This window comes from Labrus mixtus, chromosome 20 (genome assembly GCF_963584025.1).
Source record: "Labrus mixtus chromosome 20, fLabMix1.1, whole genome shotgun sequence".
NCBI classification, from domain to species: Eukaryota; Metazoa; Chordata; class Actinopteri; order Labriformes; family Labridae; genus Labrus; species Labrus mixtus.
In genome coordinates this window covers 2,882,642-2,902,208 of record NC_083631.1, presented here as the reverse complement: position 1 = coordinate 2,902,208, position 19,567 = coordinate 2,882,642, and the positions used below count along the sequence as shown (strand labels likewise).

At 40.9% G+C, this 19,567-nt stretch overlaps 4 protein-coding genes across 5 annotated transcripts; 3 read left to right on the top strand and 1 right to left on the bottom strand.

Moving 5' to 3' along the window:
- Window positions 1-1,022: 1,022 nt before the first annotated feature.
- Window positions 1,023-8,094, bottom strand: rsad1 (radical S-adenosyl methionine domain containing 1). The gene is made up of 9 exons (XM_061026803.1): window positions 7,614-8,094; window positions 6,482-6,615; window positions 6,192-6,396; window positions 5,742-6,107; window positions 3,094-3,157; window positions 2,859-3,006; window positions 2,471-2,525; window positions 1,671-1,774; window positions 1,023-1,390 (listed from the first exon to the last, which is right to left on the bottom strand). Exons 1-9 carry the CDS (start codon window positions 7,743-7,745, stop codon window positions 1,243-1,245), a joined length of 1,356 nt encoding a protein of 451 aa, XP_060882786.1. The 5' UTR covers window positions 7,746-8,094; the 3' UTR covers window positions 1,023-1,242.
- Window positions 8,095-10,324: 2,230 nt separating this feature from the next.
- LOC132954379 (GTPase IMAP family member 4) lies at window positions 10,325-11,531 on the top strand (the record flags this gene model as incomplete). The annotated part of the gene is made up of 1 exon (XM_061026921.1): window positions 10,325-11,531. A coding segment is annotated over one exon (1,023 nt), but the record flags the coding sequence as incomplete, so codon positions are not given.
- Window positions 11,532-11,731: 200 nt separating this feature from the next.
- On the top strand, window positions 11,732-18,207 carry btr02 (bloodthirsty-related gene family, member 2). 2 transcript variants are annotated; one of them, XM_061026787.1, is made up of 8 exons: window positions 11,732-11,893; window positions 13,873-14,145; window positions 14,240-14,317; window positions 14,410-14,658; window positions 14,740-14,887; window positions 14,998-15,024; window positions 15,889-17,173; window positions 18,001-18,207. In XM_061026787.1, the coding sequence occupies exons 2-7, from the start codon at window positions 13,876-13,878 to the stop codon at window positions 16,431-16,433; spliced, it is 1,317 nt and encodes a 438-aa protein (XP_060882770.1). In that variant the 5' UTR covers window positions 11,732-11,893; window positions 13,873-13,875; the 3' UTR covers window positions 16,434-17,173; window positions 18,001-18,207. The 2 variants fall into 2 exon arrangements, with proteins under 2 accessions (XP_060882770.1, XP_060882768.1); XM_061026785.1 differs by having other exon boundaries at window positions 15,889-17,187.
- Window positions 18,198-19,090, top strand: cldnk (claudin k). The gene has a single exon (XM_061026788.1). It carries the CDS (start codon window positions 18,198-18,200, stop codon window positions 18,843-18,845), a length of 648 nt encoding a protein of 215 aa, XP_060882771.1. The 3' UTR covers window positions 18,846-19,090.
- The last annotated feature ends 477 nt before the right edge of the window (window positions 19,091-19,567 follow it).

Sequence of the window (19,567 nt, the reverse complement as noted above, 5' to 3'; positions counted from 1 at the left end):
CCTGTGCTATCAAAAGTCAAATTATACTAAACTGACCACAAGTGTCTATGTTAATGACAGTCCTAAATAAAAGCTGACAGGGACTATACCATCAGAATAAACATATAACTTGACTTGAGGTGGGAGAATAGCTTTGGATCTATTCAAACTATCATAATGCAGAGGTTGACTGTGGCTGAATATCTAGGACTCGTATATACAAAATTACAAAGTTCCAAGACTATTATTTGGTTTGAGTTAATTTTATTTGTTTCAGTTTGGTGGCTTTCCTTAAATATCTGAAACATTATATCCTGATTAAATACTAAAGCATAGTTCATTTCTTATAAACACCAGAGCATTGTCTCTATTTTTTGGTCAATACTGCCTCATCACTTCATAAATCCTCCAAGAACAATTCAAAGAAAAACACCAAAACACTCCCCCCAGCTGATCACCCACTTCCTTTCTCCTTCATTTGTTTGTCTAGTGTTCCTATCCTTTCTCTTCTGTTTGTGTATTTCTATTCCTCGCTTGTTGTCTCCCATTATGCACCCCCCCCCCCCCCCCCCCCCCATCTCTAAAAATGCCAAACCAAATCTCTTCCTCCAATCGAGAACCAATTACTGTGTCAAGGTGCCAATGAATGGAATGTTCCAGTTGAACCTTTTCTTTGATGGGAGAGGTAAAGAACTCAGGGTGAGTCAGGCAGGAGATTATTATTCATTTAGAGCACACGCAACTATTGAGTGAGGTGATTTTCATCGAATGTGAAATTGTATGAAGCCTGTGAGGATTTTCATGCTAAAGGGCATCTGTTAGTCAGTGTGATGGACACGGAGACTGCGAAAATATGGAGTGATGTGAAGTTACATTCATCTTCTCAGCACGTGATTTTATCAACACAGCAAGAACTCACACACACACGCACACACACACACACACAAGGCACTAGCGTCATTTGCAGTAAAAGAGGACGTATGAGTTATAGACCTTTGTTAAAAAACTGAAATTAGAAATGAATCTTAGGGTACAAAACAGAGTTGATTTGATGTGTTTTACATGTTTTAATTCTGTGGCTTATCAGTAAAGTACGACTGCATTGGGAAAATATGACAATACATATTGTTATTCAAGTAAGGCGTGTCAAAAAGATGATGTGGATATACAATATCCATTTGTTTTAAAAACTACAAACATGTCGCGTCAGTCTCACACTTCAGTGAGCGGTCTCTGAAGCTTGTGGCTCTGTGAACCTTGCTGTCATCTCGAGTTGGAGGTCTTCTCTGTTGCTCCATCAGCATAGTTTTCCCTTTGAAGCCCCGGACTGATTCGTCGTTCCAGCTCCACCAGTAGAGCCGGAAGCATGCTGTCCAGTAAAGCCAGTCCATCCCAGGAGCAACGCAGACCTCTGACAAGGAGAAAAGAAGAGGATGAATGAGATAAATATTTTTTCAGACACAAGTGTAGAGCTATTGGCAATTAGATACTTCAGATATACTTCAAGCTAATGTTTAAGCATTCACCTGGTTTAAACTTCCAGAATGTGAATTTTCAGCTTCAGTTATAAATAACAGAAACAGTCAGGCAAATTAGCTATTTAATACAACACAAGAGAATTGGCTTAAGCATAATAATCCTGTCCCATCCCCACAAAAAACCTTTACATTAAAGTACTAATCAAAAGTCACCTCTCATCAAGAACAAGTTTTCCACTCTGTAGACATTCTTGGACTTCAACAGATGTACCGAAGATTTCATACAGTCCCAGTTCATGGCTGAACAACTCCCAGTGCTGTAAGTACCAATAAAGGATCAAAAACATCTTTACATTACTCAAAACTGTGGTGAATAGACCATTTGGATGGATATGCATCAGGTTTATGTACTGTGTGTTATGTGTAAATGAACAGTATGTACGAGCTATATGTATATATTTGCATCAAGAATGTGTGTGAACAAATAATCGCATGGTGTTCTCATACATGGTAAATGGACTTGAGCTTGTGTAGTGCTTTTCTAGACTACTCAAAGCACCTTGACACCGCAGGTCACACCTACACATTCACACACTGATGGTAGAGGCTGCTGTGTAAAGTGTCCATCAGTATCAACTAATATCATTCATACACACACACACCTCTGATGAAGCAGCCAGCGCAACTTGGGGTTAAGTGTCTTACCCAAGGACACATCGGACATGTGGCTGCAGAACCTGGGGATCGAACCCCTGACCTTGCGGTTGAGACTACCGACGCTACCTCTGAGCCACAGCTGCTCATATACGTCACTGCTTTCTACCGCACCTTAGAGGTTTTTACATACTGTATGCATATGTACATATATTTTATATATTTTTTTATTTGTTTAGCATCTTTACTTAGATGCAACAGACTTTTGTTCTACTGTGTACATATCTGGTATAGAGTCTGAGTGACAATAAAGGAATTATGAATTTAAGAGTATATCATGAAAAATGTGCGAGCTTCACCTCGTGATGGATCCCCTCTGTCATTCTCATCCCCATCACCAACACCTCCTCCAAACTGCAAGAAAAAAAAACAAATCAACTGTCATCATTACCAATCGCACCAGACATTTGATGATAACAAGGACATGACTTGAGTGAGTACATTAAGATTCTGATAATAGCCTTTAACAAGGACAGAACGTGTGACAGAACAAACACATGTACAGACACCTCTAACACAATGTTTCTCTCACTGTGTTTCGTTACTCTGCAGATTGGCTGATGCATTATTGATAGATTTCACATGGACACAGAATGTCTGGAAACAGCAGCTGCCCCCCTTGTGTATTTGTAGCAAATTCGCCCGTTACAAAGCACAACACTGCGGCCCATACGTGCAAGAGCTCACAGTTCAAGATGGCTGAGCTGAATCCGCCTACGAGTCCCATGTCCCCTCTGCTGGACTTCACGCATCCACACGTCAGGCTCCAGAGTCTGGGTCCTGGCCTCGCGAGCGACACCTCCCTCCCCAGGAACAACAAACCGCCCATGGGCTCCTGCCACACACACACACATCAATGAACTACATTTTCCACAAGTACACTTCTTATTAACCACATTAATCTTTGTAGATAATAGATCACCTGGGCCAACACCGACGTACTGTCTTCCCTTCCAGTAGCTCATATTGTGATGACTCACTGCGTTCTATGTAAAACAAAGTTAAAGCATTATGGTGCTGTCGTGATTGCTCCACTTGGAAGTGTTTCTAAGGGCCATTTTGTTCAAAACAGAGCAGACGTCTGCCCTCTTTACTTCTCCTTATTGAAGAAAAGTTACCAAGAAAACAAAGCAGAGAAGCTGAATATTAGTCAGAATAACCCTCAGAGTTATAAATATCAGCGAACATGTTTTGTTTGAAAAATAAAGTGTCACTTTTATCTCTTGCTCTGTAACAAACCTCTACAATATCAAAGCATTCTGTGGAAGGCTGCACTCAGTTCCAGCAGAAGTGCTTCAAACTAAAAGCTCTCCTTCATTATAATAAGACTTAATGAGATGAAGGGCTTCTGTAATAAGCAGCATCGTAGATCTAAATTTGGACACTCAGCTGTCTCTATGAAGTGCTGGTTACTCTGGCACACATTATCAAGTGATATTAAATGAATCACATATCTTAATTCTTTCACAATAAAAGTCAAGTGATGACTAAAAGCAACCCAGAGCTTTACACATTTTGAACTCTTTGAAAGCTGAATTTTTAATCCATCTAATTATCATAGTATGGTATTTTCATTTTATTTAATCATCATATATTTAGTGTTTTGTTGTTGTTTGTTACTAAAACATGTACAGTATATGTCACTGTTATGCACAGAGGCTTAACCTAGGATGAGAGTTCACGATTCGCTAAAGCTGCTGTTTATACTCTCTGTGCAACAAGTCAGTTTCATGCTCCTTCAAGTGCATCATCCCAATTAAATTAAATAAATAAAATACCAACATTGCAATGTTTAGCATGGAACGCCATTATGACTTAAAATGAACAGATATCTTAAAAAAAAAAAAAAAAAAACGAGATTCAGCACCAAATTGAGGGAACGTTGTATTACTGTGACAGGAAACAGTTTATGAAACAATCTCAACAGAGAAACCAAAGAATCTCAATCCAACATGACATTAAAAAGAATAATTAAAGCTAGTGTTGTAGTACACGAAACCAAGACCGGTCTAGAGAACACTCTTTGAAGGTCTTTGTCTCATCTCGGAATCGAAAGCATTTTTACCCGGATCTTGTCTCGGTCTCAGACTGGGCGGACTGTGGATTTTTTAAAATCAAGACCACCACTGACAGGCTATTTTTCTGGGTCATTACTGTGATTAGAAGGAAAAAGGCCCTTTCTAAGACAGCAAATATCTATAATTCATTCATAATGTATTTTCATCCCCTGATCATGGCTGCAATTTCCCGGTGTTCCGGTCTAAATAATGACACGCCCCCTGCACACTGCATGATGATTTCTGTCAGTGATTTTTATGGTACTGGTCTTGTCTTGGACTTGGAGCACTCTGGTCTTGACTACAACACTAATGAAAGCCATGATGTTGAGGATATATGATGAAATGTGTTGATTAGGGTTTTCTTCTATTTTGTTGTAGGGTATAAAATGAATCATTACCGGGGGACCTTTAGTGGGCTGTGAGTGGCTGTGTTGTGTTTGTGTGTTTTATTTGTATTTGTTTGAATCCTGTGTGTTGTTAGTTAATGTCTTGTGAAAGAGGGGCAGATTACGTAAGATTATTCTTCTTTCTCCTTCTTTTCATTCAAGATTGGATGTTTGTATTAAATTGTATTGTTTGGTCGATGAATAAAATAAACATTACAAATAAAATCTAAAATTAAAACGTCAGCCAGTGTGATCAGATCACCACAGAGTAAAACATCTCTACAACAACCACAGGATGGTTTGACGGTTTGACACATGGTTTTGTACAAACATCCATGGACTCTGACTGATTGTCTGACTTCTCCTCTAGTGCCACCGTGAGGTTGATATTTGTGTTTTTGTTAATTGGATAGGTCTCCATGAAATTTAGGACATACATTCATGTCCCAGGCAGAATAAATTGTAAGATCTTTGGTCAAAACTTGCACAATTGAATATATCTAATACTATTTGATATGAAAAGCACCTGTAAAATGAATGAGCTTCAACTTTACCTAGCGTTAGGTGCTGTTAAACTAATTTTAGCATGCTCGCAGAATGAGTAACACACCAACAAAAAACAAAAAAAAATTGAGTCAATAAGTAAGATAAAATGAAAGCAGTGTTTGCCGGGGGTAACAGGATTTAACTGAGTCCATAAGATGAGTTGAACAGGAGGGTTTTAAAGACAGCTGATGAAGATTAACATTATGCCCATGAATAGTGATTTTTGTAAGCCATGATATTTTAGCATGCTTATGTCAAAAGCTCTGTTGTGCATTAGTACAGCCTTACACAGCTGCAAGCATGCCTGTGGACTCTTAGTCTTGTTGTTAAATGTGGAGTTTATCACTCTTTTAGACGATCATTTGAAACATTTAGCTGAAAATGAAACTTTTCCTGAATTATTTTCCTTCTATTTGATTGGGTTCTATATTAAGCTGTTTCCTAGCTGTGTTTTTTTCCACTGTTGTGGTGCATTTTGATTCCTGGCCTCGGGTAGGCCTCAAAGGAACTTCTGTATCCAGCTGAGGAGCACAATCAGTGTTGTCGTGTGTGTTATGTTCCTGCTGAGGAGGACTTACATGTCTTGCGAAGTTAGACACCTCGTACTGCAGGAAACCATGCTGATGGAGAGTCTCTCTGGCACACTGGTACATCTCCGCTGTCACGTCGTCAGCCGGTACGCTCATGTCTCCTTGTTGTACCTGTTTGAACAGCTGGGTACCTCTTTCCAGGGTCAGCTGGTACAGAGACACGTGGTCGTCGCACACTTTCAGCAGCTCAGACAACTCATTTTCCCAGGATTCAACTGTCTGTTTGGGCCGTCCGAACATGACATCTACAGACACCCTCCCGGGGCACATCCTCCTGGCCTCTTCGATGGTTTGCAAAGCGTGATGTGAACTGTGGTCCCTTCCCAGAATTTTTAAATCCTCATCCTGCAAAGACTGAAAGATTGACCATGTTATATGAAGACAATATGGCTGATATTCCAATCTATGTAATATGTTTTCTATAGATTATATACTCACCTGGACACCAATGGAGAAACGGTTCACTCCTGCATGGCAAAAGTCCTCTAGCTTTGACATTCCCACAGGAGTAGGGTTGACCTCAAGAGTGACCTCGGCCTTATCTGAGAGTCTTGCTTGCTTGGAAACAGTGTGGAGGACTGCAGCGATGGTCGAAGGGTGAGCCAGGCTTGGAGTCCCTCCACCAAAAAATACTGATGTGATACTGCATAAAGAAACCAAAAGTTAAGTGGTGGGTGAAAGCTGAAAGTGACACTAGATGATTTCATGCGGTTAACATATCACCTTACCGTGATACCTGACTGAGCCGCAGCAGTGTCTCTGTCTCTCTCTGAAGACACTCAGTCATTATATTGTCTTTATTCTCTCTGGGTATGTATTTGTTAAAGTTACAGTAGGAACATCTCCTGAGACAATAAGGCCACTATGAAAGAAAGAAAGACAGACAGAAAGGTGACTTTAAAATACATTTGGCAAACTTTTGAATCGTAACATGCATTTTCCTGAACAAAGCCTAGACTGAAATATAAATCTCATTAACTTCTCTAGTGACAGTGGCAGAGAGAAGGACCCTGAACAGAATGCTCTCCATCATGGACAACACCCACCATCCTCTGCACAGCACCTTCACCAGGCAGAGGAGTATGTTCAGTGGCAGACTGCTGTCACAATCCTGTTCCACAGACAGACTTAAGAACTCTTTTGTCCCCCTGGCCATACGTCTGTACAACACCTCACGGTTATGGCAGGGGGAAAGCACACACTTGGACTAAATCTTCCTTTTTCCATTTCCCATCTGCACAGCTGTCCCAAGAGTCAGCTTCTAGTTGGACACTTCAATGATCACCTCAATTACTTACATAGCACCTTTAATTTAATGTTTGCACTGCCTGTTATTTAATGTCTGTTTTTTGATAACTCTGCACAATCTGCTTTTTTAAACATTGCTGTACATATATAAACAACACAACTTCAGAAGGTCAACACTTTTTTTTTTTTTTTTTTTATATTCAGGTCTAATTACAGATTTTTTTCCTCAACTGTTTATAGGTTCTTGTTTAAATCTCACATATATTTTTATCCCTGCACGGGTTATGTACATTTTCTTGTTATAAGTCTATTTTTAATTGCACAGTTTAAGTTTGTTTCATCTAGGGGTATTCTTTAAATCTTTTTTCGGGTTAATATATATGTATGGGGGGGGGGGGGGGGGGCGTCGGTTTTGTGGTTTAATTTGTAACAAATGTTTCATGTCATGTACGTCTTTGTAACCTGCTACTGGATGCTTTGAATTTCCCTCGGGATCAATAAAGTATCTATCTATCTATCTAACTGAATGCATGGATATAGTCTACTTTCACAGACGTGTGCATCTCTGCATACAAAATATTCAGTCAGTTAAACTGAACAAAGCCCACTCACATGCACGTAGAGGGACGCCTGCCTGGTGAGGTCTGTCCGGCCACATGTAGTTACCTCTCCGACTGAAGAGTCAGAGAAGCAGCGCACGCCGGCAGAGAGGACACACGTCGCTCGAAACGTGTGTCTGATCATTCTTGTAGCAGCGTTTCTCTATCTGACCCAACATCTAACTGACTGCATCCTAAATGCTGTAGACTACTTGAGAAGGCTTGTCCACTCGTAGCTGTTTCACTACCGCTCCATCATTCGACTATGGTAGTTTCCATGACAACACAGTAAGGTCATGACATTTCTCAACCGTGGATAACTAAGATAAGAGAGTCGAAGATATACAGTTAAAATCATTAACTTAACGTTGTGGGTCAATTGTTGAACATTTCAGCTAAAACCTGTGGACAGACCGTTTAAATATAAGCTAAATGTACATTTCCCGACCGTACGTCCCGACACCTGTGGTATGTTTACAACTACTTCCTGGTAGCTGTGACGTCGCCTTAACCAGGAATTGCGTAAACGTGATTTCCTCTTTGTTTGCGTGTGTGACCACACTGGGGCGCTGTTTTAGTACAGCACAGTTAGCCTCCTGTAGACTGTTCATTGTGACTGCATACAAATAGCTTTCTCATAATATAGCCTACTGTAGACTGAACATAGGCCTATCTTGAAGCCTAGGCTTTAAAATCATGTATGTAAGTGCACCAACCTGAATATTGGTGTTAGGTATACTGTTAATGTTTATAAAGGGAGTTAGTAAGCAGGACATCCACCTACCTTTGTGTGCCAAACTTTTCAAATAGCACTTAAAAATGGCCAAATTGTGTTTTTCCAATAATTCAAGATGATCTTTTTCATTCAGAGAGATGTTTGTTGCTTTTTCTGTTCAAATATTTACACCAAGGTGCTTTATCACTTCAGTTGGGCGCCTTTTTAGCTGTCAAACTCAGAGACATCACTTGGGAGAGGAAATTGTGATAAATGTAATATGACCTCTTATCATGTGAACACAGCAGTCTTCATGATGGTCTGTTTGCCTAAAGTTGAGTTGAATATTCTCTGATCTTTGTAAACACTGTCTTTTGTTGTTGACCAGTCTTTATTTGGAATATTTCTTTGTGCTGAACAAACACAGGATCAAACTAATTAAATGAGCTATTGATTTCTCTGGTCCCAGGGAAAAAACACAGTCTGGTGGACTGATGGGTAATCTGAGGTCACCTTTACATCCCAGCTGTTTATTTAAAAAAAAAAACAAAAAAAAAAACATGGATGCAATTAAAACTTATTGGGTTAACACTTTTCATCATTTCGAGCTACCCCTGCTTTCTGCTTTCTTTTGTAACCATGATGGTTATTCAAGTGTTGTTTATCTGTGTATATATTCAAGCAAAGAAATTATCTAGCTGACATCCGGCACTAAAATATATATAACAGTGAAGTACAAAAAACAAATTTAGCAAACACAGTAGTTCTTAAGTAATATCATTATGATTATTATCATCATCATGTCAATAATTGTGAATGTGCTTGAATGAGCGTCAAACCCTCGGGACATTTTCCACTTAATATTAAATCGGTTACATAATTACAAAATCGAGAGAGAGAGAGAGAGAGAGAGAGAGAGAGAGAGGGATGTGTTGAGGGATGAATAATTGCAAAGGTTATTCTGATGAGTTCAGTTCTCTTTAGTCTTCCTAAATAAAAGACTAAATCTGTGTTTTAAATCTGGCAAATGGATAAGAGGAAGAAAGGTAAGCGCACTCTTTTATTTTATCAATGATATATGACATGGATATAACTATCCTGCTGTTCTTAAACTCAAGCAAAAACGGAACAGTTGTCTCGTTTCAGTCAACAGACCATCTAGCAGTATTTAGCAGTTAAAAGAGATCCAGCATTAGTGCATTGAGTTGCGGGTAGCCATGCAAGTTTCTGACTGAAAAAAAAGGTTGGCGTTTAACTTGTTTATTATCAGCATGTCAGCATCATTGTGAGCATTTGAGCATTTAGCTCAAAGCACAGCCTCACAGAGCTGAAAGGCTTTACTTTTCTATTAGAGGGGGTTACATTGTAAAAAATAAAATATCAAATAAACTTTTCTCGTTCTTACTGTGCATTGTAAGAAAAATGCTAACTTATTTGAAATAGCACAAACAAACTGCACCAGAATATAGATACCACAGCACCACCATGATGACCTGTTTTAATGACCTAATATGACCCTTGTAAATGACATGCATCCATATATTTAATTTACTCCCTTTTCCCAGAATGAAGACTTTATTTCAGTGGTTTTCCTAAGACCTCGTCTTACTCTTTGATAAAAATGCTGATTTTCCCATGATAACGAGTTAGTTTATGGTCGTTGTCTTTAGATCTTGAGAAACTGACATGTTATCATGGGAAAGCCGGCGTAGATAACGGAGAAGATAACAAGTATGAAAGTCGAGATTGTGAGAAAACAACTAAAATGTACTCGTTGACACAGGAAAACAGAGTTAAATAAAATGTATGGATGTACAGTATGTTCCCTTTTGGCTTCTGCAGTTTTTTCACATTTCATTTTATGACCAATAACATATAAACTTGATGCACTTAAGACAATTTCACTGCAGGAGATTCACAAAACATGTTTTTATAATGACAGTATGTGGAAAAACGTGATTAACTCTTTCTAACTTCATGCAGTTCTGTCTTATTCAAACTGAACTCTTTGGTTTTTCACAGGATCTTCCACAGAATTAAGGCTTATGATTGTCGGTAGCAGTGGGACTCCACAGTTCCTACTAACCAATGCCATTCTTGGAAGGGAGGAATTTCCTGAGGATACCACAACCATTTCTGACAGCAGGAAGTATATTGGCGAGCTGGCTGGACGACGAGTGGCTGTGGTTAATGCACCAAACATCTATGACAAGGACATATCTCGACCCAAGAGGAAGAGGGAGCTGAGAAGGTCGAAATGCCTGTGTATCCCTGGTCCACATGCTTTTCTTGTTGCCTTTGACATAGAGGATATCTCCCTGAATGACATGAAAGCTCCCAAACTGTTGAGGAAGCGCTTTGGAAGACACTGTCTGAGGCACTGCATGGTCCTCCTCGCCTATGATGGAAATCTGGAGGGTGCTGCCCTGGAAAAAAGGGTGCAGAAGACCGACTGGTACCTGAGAGAGCTGGTAGAGAAGTACAACGGGCGCTTTCAGGTTTTCAGCAAGAACTGGAGGGACCGTAGCCGCGACAGGGAGCTACTGCAGAAGATAGAGCGGATGGTGGCCTCTTTGGGAGGGGGCTTCTTCTCCAGCAGAACCTTCCAGAAGGCAGAGGACTTTGTGAAAAAGGAGGAGAAGAGGCTCAGGAAGAAGAGGTCAGCGGAGATAGAGAAGGCATGGACTGAGCTGGAGAAGCAGATAGACGAGGACAAGGATGTCTACACCAACAATGTGGGTGCAGAGATCAGAGCCAAGGCGGAGATGAACAACGGGTGGCTCAGAACTTCCCTGGCAAGAGGACTGGGGATGGGATTTGTAGTCGGAGCTATCATGGGTGCTCTGTTTGGGTCCATCGAGGGTCCGGGTGGGATGGTTTTCTACGGGATCATAGGTGGTGCAGTGGGCGGCTCAGCAGGAGGGACAGCCCATGTAGCTATTAAGCACATGGAGGACAGGGTGGCCCCTCCTGCCAGACTCAACTTTAACTCAATCTTTATCAATCGCTTCTTTGCAGCTCCTCGTCCTTGACTTTTGACCTTGAAATAGGTATAAAAAAAAACCCTTCACACCATGTGGTCTTTGTAACACTTGCTGAAATAGCTTGTACAAACGTAGATAAGGACATCCCCTTTAGGTTGAACAAACCTGTTCCAAACTAAGCAGCCTAAGGGAACCACCAATGATCAAGAACAGCAAGTTTGATGCATGCATTAAACCCATTTGTATATTTAATAAACATAATTGTGGTTTATGGCAGCCCATGTGAAAGTTTCTTGTTATATAACCACTAATCATTTTACACAACCCCAGTGCTTCCTGGTATCTCACTGTAGGTTTGTTTGAGTGGAGCTCAGATAACATGCAGGGTGGAGTCTCAGCTGAGTGCCATTGTCAAAAGCACTGCCCCCAGACAAAACACACACACTCACACCTTAGTGCACCTGTTGAGCGTACACCATTTGTGGTATCTATGTATTTATCACCTGAAGCTCTGAGCAGAAGCAGCAGACTGTTTTTTTTTGGTGTTAGACAAGATCAGCTGTTGAAAAGGCCGACTTTTGTCAACTGGGAGAGGTAAGAAGAACACACCTGACTTATTTAATCTGCTTTTACTTTGAAAAGGCTTTCTCCTTTCTGACTACACAGACAGAAATCACACCTGTTAATCATTTATGAACATGTTACATAAACCAAGTGTTTCTTACATGAATGTCAGAGTACTAAGAAAACAGGACTAAACTCAACATAACCTGAAAAAACTAACCATTGATTTGAGAAGCTGCTGTTGCCTAATGATGGAGCTAAGTATTCGGTTGCTACCTGTTCGACTGCATACTTGACATCGCATCTTTCACTCAGCTGCTTCCGTTGTGTTTGCTAATGGGTCCTGATCACAAAGAAATTCAAACCTCAAAATGTCTACAACAAAGACAGTACGAAACCACACGGAGAAAGACTTCAAACAAAGGGCATTACTGTGGGTATCTTTCACCACTAGAACAGCTGTTATTTCTATAGATTAAAAAAAGAGAATGACAGATCCGGCCCTTTGTGTGTTATTGCATCATACGAGAGGAATGCATTTCTGCTCAAGCACATGATGTCCCCGAGAGTCAAAGTGCTGTATAGCTCAGCTGAAAGTATTTGCTTCTAAGGTGGCAAGTCCAAGTACTTTTAGTTTAAAAAATGATAATGTGATACATTTATTGAAAAAGAACCACAATTAATTTTCTCCTACACAATTCTGAAAAGTAGACAAAACACAAACTTTTATATTGATGGTGATTCCTTTTTACACTACTTAATTTAAGGATGAATTGTGGCACTTTTGTTTCCACTCTTTGTTCTCATACTTACTTTACTATAGGAATTAGATTTTGATAGGGTAATAAAGGTGACATCTTGTTTTTGACTTGTGTCCTCTTGTTGTAACAAAACAATATCGAGTAAGGACACCTTTTCACTTGTCCGACGCTGATGGCAGCTTCATAATAGCTTTGCACATCCATTCTATAAAATATGTGTGTAGGAGAGCAATGCATCCAACAAAAACTTGAAGGTAAACTCCTGCACACTGTCTAATGTGCAAACAGTGACTGCATGTTTGCCTGATGAAGGTTTAGTACCGTAAAGTTGCCAATGAAATGTTTGTTTACAAGTTACACTGTGTGCAGGAGTTTACCTTTAAGCGCCACAATAGGGACATTTCTCCTCTCTGCCAGCACACCAGAATTGTGTCCCTGTTGTTCTCCTTCCTGCTCTATAAATCATCCTGACTACTCAGAAATAGTTCTTTTGACTCAGAGGGATCCAACCCCAGAAACCACTATAGACCTTCAAAACTCTAAAGACTTGCCCCTCTCTTTGATGAGAAAAGGCTACAGCTAGTTTGCTGAAAAACCACTCTGTCTGGGTTTAGATTATAATTAGTTCATTTTGCCCAAATTCCTTAAGTCTGTTGTTCTATTGTTAGACAGACATGAATAAAGAGTTAGACCCGACCCACATTCTTCACTCTGAGTTTCACTTCTTACCCTCTGGGGGAACATTCAGGGTGCCGCAGACCTGGCTGAACCACCATAAACATTCATTTGTGCTAATGCTCATTAATATTCTGACTAGCAGGTAATGTAGGGTGTGCCAAGGGGCCGTGCAATATGTCAATATGTCACTGCTACAGGAAGGTTTATGTAAGTGGAATTGTTAGATGTTTTGTATGATCTCCATTTATGTACTTTTTAATTCTCATTGAACTGCAGGACAGAGTCCAAGACACATTCACCTTTGGGGACAATAAAGAACATCTTATCTTATCTATCTCATTACATATTAGATATTAATATTGGTACTTTGACTCAAATCTACTACAGTGATTTCCATTAAAATAGGATTTTAAGAAATGAAACTATCCTTCTCTGTTTCAATTGATTTCTTTGGGCATTTGAGTCGTGATTCGTTTTTTTGTGTATATAATTCAAAGTGTGAGCTTTGACATAGAGGTCTTTGAATAAAAAAGAAACATTTACACACTTTGTTGACATCATGTTTTACAGATTATGGCCTCTATGATTGGCCTCCTCCCTGAGAAGCACTTCTTGTGCCCTCTGTGTAAAGACATCTTCAGTGGCCCCGTAACCACACCCTGTGGACACAGCTTCTGTCTGTCCTGTCTCAGCAATTACTGGTCACGACACCAATCCCGATACTGCCCCCTCTGTAAAAGAGTGTTTGCTGACAGGCCTGACCTCAGTGTTAACCGCATTCTGGCAGACCTCTCAGACAACTACAAAAAGACTCGACCAGAGGAACCACCTGAAGAAGAAACGGTACTTTAATGCATCTGTCAGTTATTTTACATGAGACATGATCTGATAATTGATTAATCTTGTATGTTTGTGTGCACTTACATCACTGATGCAGGTTTTAGACATTGAGCAAATGATTCAAGAAAGGCTGCAGAAGATAGAGCGGTTAAAATGTTCCCTCCAGCTCCAAAAGGTGTGTTGTAAACCTGTAAAGCATTGAAATATTCCCTTTTTTAAAAATGTATGTAAGTCCTTTAATGTTGATGCTGTATAATGTCCAATCAGAACTCTTACCTCAGAGAGGTGCGAGAGAGCCAGAAGGTCTTCTCCGTTCTCGTAAATGTGATGGAGAAGAGTCACAAAGCCCTCGTCACAGCCATAGAGGAGAAGCAGACAGAGGAGGAGAGGAGAGTAGAGACACTGGTGGAGGAGCTGAAACAGGAGATCCAGGAGCTGAGGAAGGAGAGCCCTGAATCTGACCCTCAGATTACTGAAAACAGTGACCAAAGCGAAGATATAAAGCAAGTTACTGTGGTGAGCACCTTTTCCTTCTGCAGATACAATCACGATGAAAATAAAGCCCTGACATTAATGAAATGTCTTTTTATCCTGTAGAGCATCATTTCCAACACTTGCCCCTCTGAGATGAAGGACTGGTCCAAGGTTACCATAGAAACTGACCCTTGTCTTGGGGTCACTAGACAGGCTTTGTCAGAGGTGAAGGAATTGATCAAGTTAGAGGTGAACAGGCTCTCCAAATCTGGTGAGAAATGCTACTTTTTATCTAATGAAACAAACAAAACCTTATATATGATTTATAGAAATAATTTCATTAACTGTGAATCTTTTTCGGGTTTTGGTCTTCTTTGACAGAACTCAAGAGAATAGAGAAATACACAGGTACGTCTTTGTCTACACAGAAACAAACAAGGGACTGTACACAAATTAATTAGAAATGGAGGGGAGGTCATGGGGGGAGGGTTTATAATGTGTCTGATCGTGGGGGGAATGCACTCAGAGGTTTGTTATTAGAGCTACGCATGAATTCTGACTTGAAAGAAATTCCATCATACGTTTTTTTTCATTACTACCATTCAATCTATCAATATACACTTTTTCATTAATAGCAACAGGCGTAGTTTTACACAACCTATTTTGTCATTGAAACGATAATAAACAAGTGGTTAACATTGTGAAATGTTAGTTTTGTGGTTTGGTTTTAGGCACCAAAATCACTAGGTTGGGTTTTGAATTAAGTTATGGTTTCAGATACAAAGTATTGTATTTTAAGGCAACATAAAAAGCTGAAATGAAGTAGGGTTACATTCATAGTGACATAACTAAAACTGAAATAACTCTAGACATGAATCTTAAGTCAGACAAAGACGTAGAGTCTGGTCCTGCATTAATGTTCCTAGTTTATATGACCCATCCATCCAAATCTATTGATTTCTGTCCCATTGTTCCTGTCAGGGTTTCTACATACATTTGGTGTTGTGTTAATGTAAATATGGGTAATTAGATCTAAAAACATTGGGTCATACACAGAGGGAAAACCCCCCCCACTAAAAGATTGTTTTGTAACAATGCAATGCTTTTGACTGTGCAAAGGTGCGTGATACTTTAGGTTCTTGCATGAAGAGCTGAAATATAAGTTTAAACACCCCGCTCACTACTCCAGTATTTTTCTTGCAGTCTTGTAGTTGTACAGTTATCCAAGCTGTTTGACCTATTTTTGAAACTTTCCCCCTCCCTCTTTCTCAGTGGATGTCAATCTGAGTGCAAAGACAGCCCACCCCTCCCTCTCTGTCTCGGATGGCAGAAAACAGGTGAGACTAACAGACAAGCTTCAGGAGGTTTCAGATCACCCAAAGCGCTTTGACCGTGTTGCAAACGTGCTGGCCAAAGAAAGCTTCAGCAGTGGGAGGTGCTACTGGGAGGTGGAGGTTGGGGAGAAGATCGAGTGGAACCTGGGTGTGGTCAGACAGTCCATAAACAGGAAAGGCAAGTTCACTGTCTGCCCTGCAAATGGTTTCTGGACTTTAAGCCTGAAGCCTGGAGGCCAGTACATCGCCAACACCTCTCCTGTCACCCCTGTGGCTCTAGGGCAGAGACCCAAGACTGTGGGCGTGTTTCTGGACTACAACGAGGGCCGTGTGTCCTTCTTCTGCATAGACTCTGGAGTCCATATTCACACCTTTACAGATACATTCACTGACAGGCTGCATCCTTTCTTCAGTCCTGGTCGCCTGCATGGCACCAAAAACGCTGCGCCCCTAACAATCTGTTCAAGTTTCTGCAGCATCTAAGCACCATAAATAATGTATGATTTCTAAATCTGCAGAGTGGTTGACGTTGTGGTGCTTTAAGTTATCTCATCAGTACAAAATATAGTATGCAAAATATGTTTATATAGTTACAAATCCAAACAGAAAACACAATGACCCTCATTTTCTCTGTCAGAACAGTAAACAAGGGGTTGCAGAAGGACTGGCTCCCTACTTGAAAACTTCAATAAAAGCCATAAACAGATGGAAAAGGCAAGACGAGGGTAGAAGAAAAGGGAAAGCTCTAATAATGAACAAGTGAGTCAAAGTCGAAAAAGAGAAGAAAATGGCTGCCCGGGTTGGATGGATATGAGGGTGCTGCAAGGGCTGGGACAGAGGTTGACGAGGAGCAGCGAGAGAGGGCACAGTAAGACAGCAGGGCATTGTGCTCGTACACCAGGCACTGGGAGACACATTCAAACACATTCACTCATTCACACACTGACGCCGCCGTGCACACAAGCGCATGCTTCTGCCCACTGCCGCTCAGACTTGCGCTGGCATCTCAGAGGGCAGCCCCATCTTCAGTCCAGTCCTGGGTGTCGAAGCTGATCCACACATCTCTCGGCTTCAGTTCACCTGACCTCTGAGATACTAGCCTCCTCCCCTGTGGACTGCAGTCAATTCTCAGGGCCGTCACCCGCAGTCACCAGGTATCCCAGCAGATCTACAGAAGCAGAGGAGCTGTGACAACAACCTGTGGGCCAAGAGGAGCAGTGAGAGTACGTAATTTGTGGTAATTATACTCTTCATTAGAATCATTCCATAAATATCCAACAGATAGATTCCATCACAGTTTTAATATCTCTATTGCTTTGTTTGCAATCACTTACTTTGACGGCAGAATCATTATTGGCACTAATCATGAGGCACTTGAGCCTTATCTGACAATTATGGGACAAAAGACAAATCATTTATAATTACAAATTCACTCAATATAATATGTTACATTGCAAACATGGATGTCAGAATCATCGGTATGGATTCTTAATTTGAAGCAAACTGATCTCACTTACACATGTTAAATATAAAATGCTTCCTTTATATCTGATCTATAGTCTCGGTTGGAAATCTATTGGATTCATTTGGATCCTTTTCAGTTCGTTCTCGTCACTCTGGCTGTGTTTGAGCCACATAACTGTTAGAAATGTGGATTCTGCGAGCCAGGATACATAGATGACATATAGGTCCTCCTGGCCCACTCTACAAGTCTTCATGAAAGATGCTTGTGTTCAGTCTCCTCATGTTTTTCTGAGATAATCCACTCACCCAGCAAGGCGTAGCAAGACACCCACAGCTGTGTCAAAGACGGCTATTCTCTGTGGTTCTGACTGGAATCCACTAAACATGGGCCTCTTATCCTGTCTCAAAACAATTATGATAAACGAATGCTTTAGTAGTCGTTCATACTTTATTCATGCACTATAAATTGTAGCGAGTAGTAATGAGTTATAATTATTTTTGTATCTGTGTATTTTAAAGCCAGATGAGTGTGATGAACAAAACAAAAAACTTAATTTGCTCTCCTTTTGTTGTGTCTATATTTCAGGATACCTACCCTTCTCCTGCCAAGTTGAGCTCAACGACCGTCCAAAGACTGAAGATCCAGCAGTGGAGCACAATATTTCCAGAACTTTGGACTGTTGCATTTCTTTGTGGGACAAGAAGTGGGCCCACTGCAAGAAAGAAAGGCTGAAATAAAACCAAGACAAATTCTGACATCTGATTCAAACAACACCTTTCACCATGGCAACCACAGGTATGCAGTTGTTGGGCCTAATCATGTCCATTGTGGGCTGGGTGAGCGGGCTGATAGTCTGTCTTATCCCCCTGTGGCGAGTCACTGCCTTCATCGGTAACAACATAGTGACAGCTCAGATCATATGGGAAGGCCTGTGGATGACTTGCATCGTGCAGAGCACAGGTCAGATCCAGTGTAAGGTGTATGACAGCTTGCTGGCTCTGCCCAGCGACATGCAGGCTGCCCGAGGCCTCACAGTGCTCTCCATCCTGATGTGTGGCCTTGCTCTGTCTATGGGGGTCGTAGGAGTCAAATGCACCAAGTGTATCGGTGTAAACAGCCTAAAGGCCCGTGTTTCTCGAATCTCTGGCGCCCTTTTTGCCATAGCAGGGTTCCTCTACCTTGTGCCCATCTGCTGGACGGCCCACTCCATCATCAGGGATTTCTACGATCCACACGTGGCAGCCCCACACAAGCGTGAGCTCGGCCCTGCTCTTTACATCGGCTGGGGGGCATCGGCCTTGCTCCTTATAGGGGGATCTCTGCTCTATGCTGGGTCAAGTCCCCCAGGCATGCCAGGTTCTCCCACCTTCAGCAGTGGAGAAAGTAGTCCTCGCAGAGCACCTGCCTCACAGGTCAAAGGTTATGTTTAAGTTCCAAAAATGTCTGAATGCCTTTAAGTCCCCAAAATACACCCCAGATATCTTTCGACCGATTTTGCTTCCTGTAATTATTTTATATTTAATGTTATTCCAATATGATTTTTTTTTTCTCTCTGAAAAGCTGCAGGAGGCTGTTTGGTGAAAACTGAACTCATTTCATTATTTCATACCCGATATCAGTAACCGTTTTCTCTCTGTCTGTCACTGTAAACTACAATAAAATGTCCTCAAAATCCTCCTCTGAGAGAAACGTTGTGTGTTTACATTTTTATTATAACAGATAATTAAAAAACAAACAGATTGTGGACCCCATAGGCCTCGTAGTTTTTCAAAGATCTTTGTTTTGTTCATTTATGTAAATACTACTAGAGGGTTCAGCTGAGCAGAGAAGAACAATGGAACAATGGGGATGTGTGTACATTTGCTTGTGGTGCCATATTGTTGAGAATTGTGTTTGTGTGTGTGTGTGTGTGTGTGTGTGTGTGTGTGTGTGTGTGCTGTCTATGCACGTGTGTGTGTACGTATATGAGAGAGAGAGGGCCTCCATTTCTTTTCTGTCATCTCTTTCTCTCCATCTTGGTTATTCAATACCAGTAACAAAGAACAATAAGTTAACGTTCTTTCACAACATAACAATTCTGATGTTCCTTCAACTGACAAAAAGTATGTTTGCACAAGTGATCTGTCAGCGACTTTTTGTCATGATCAGAATG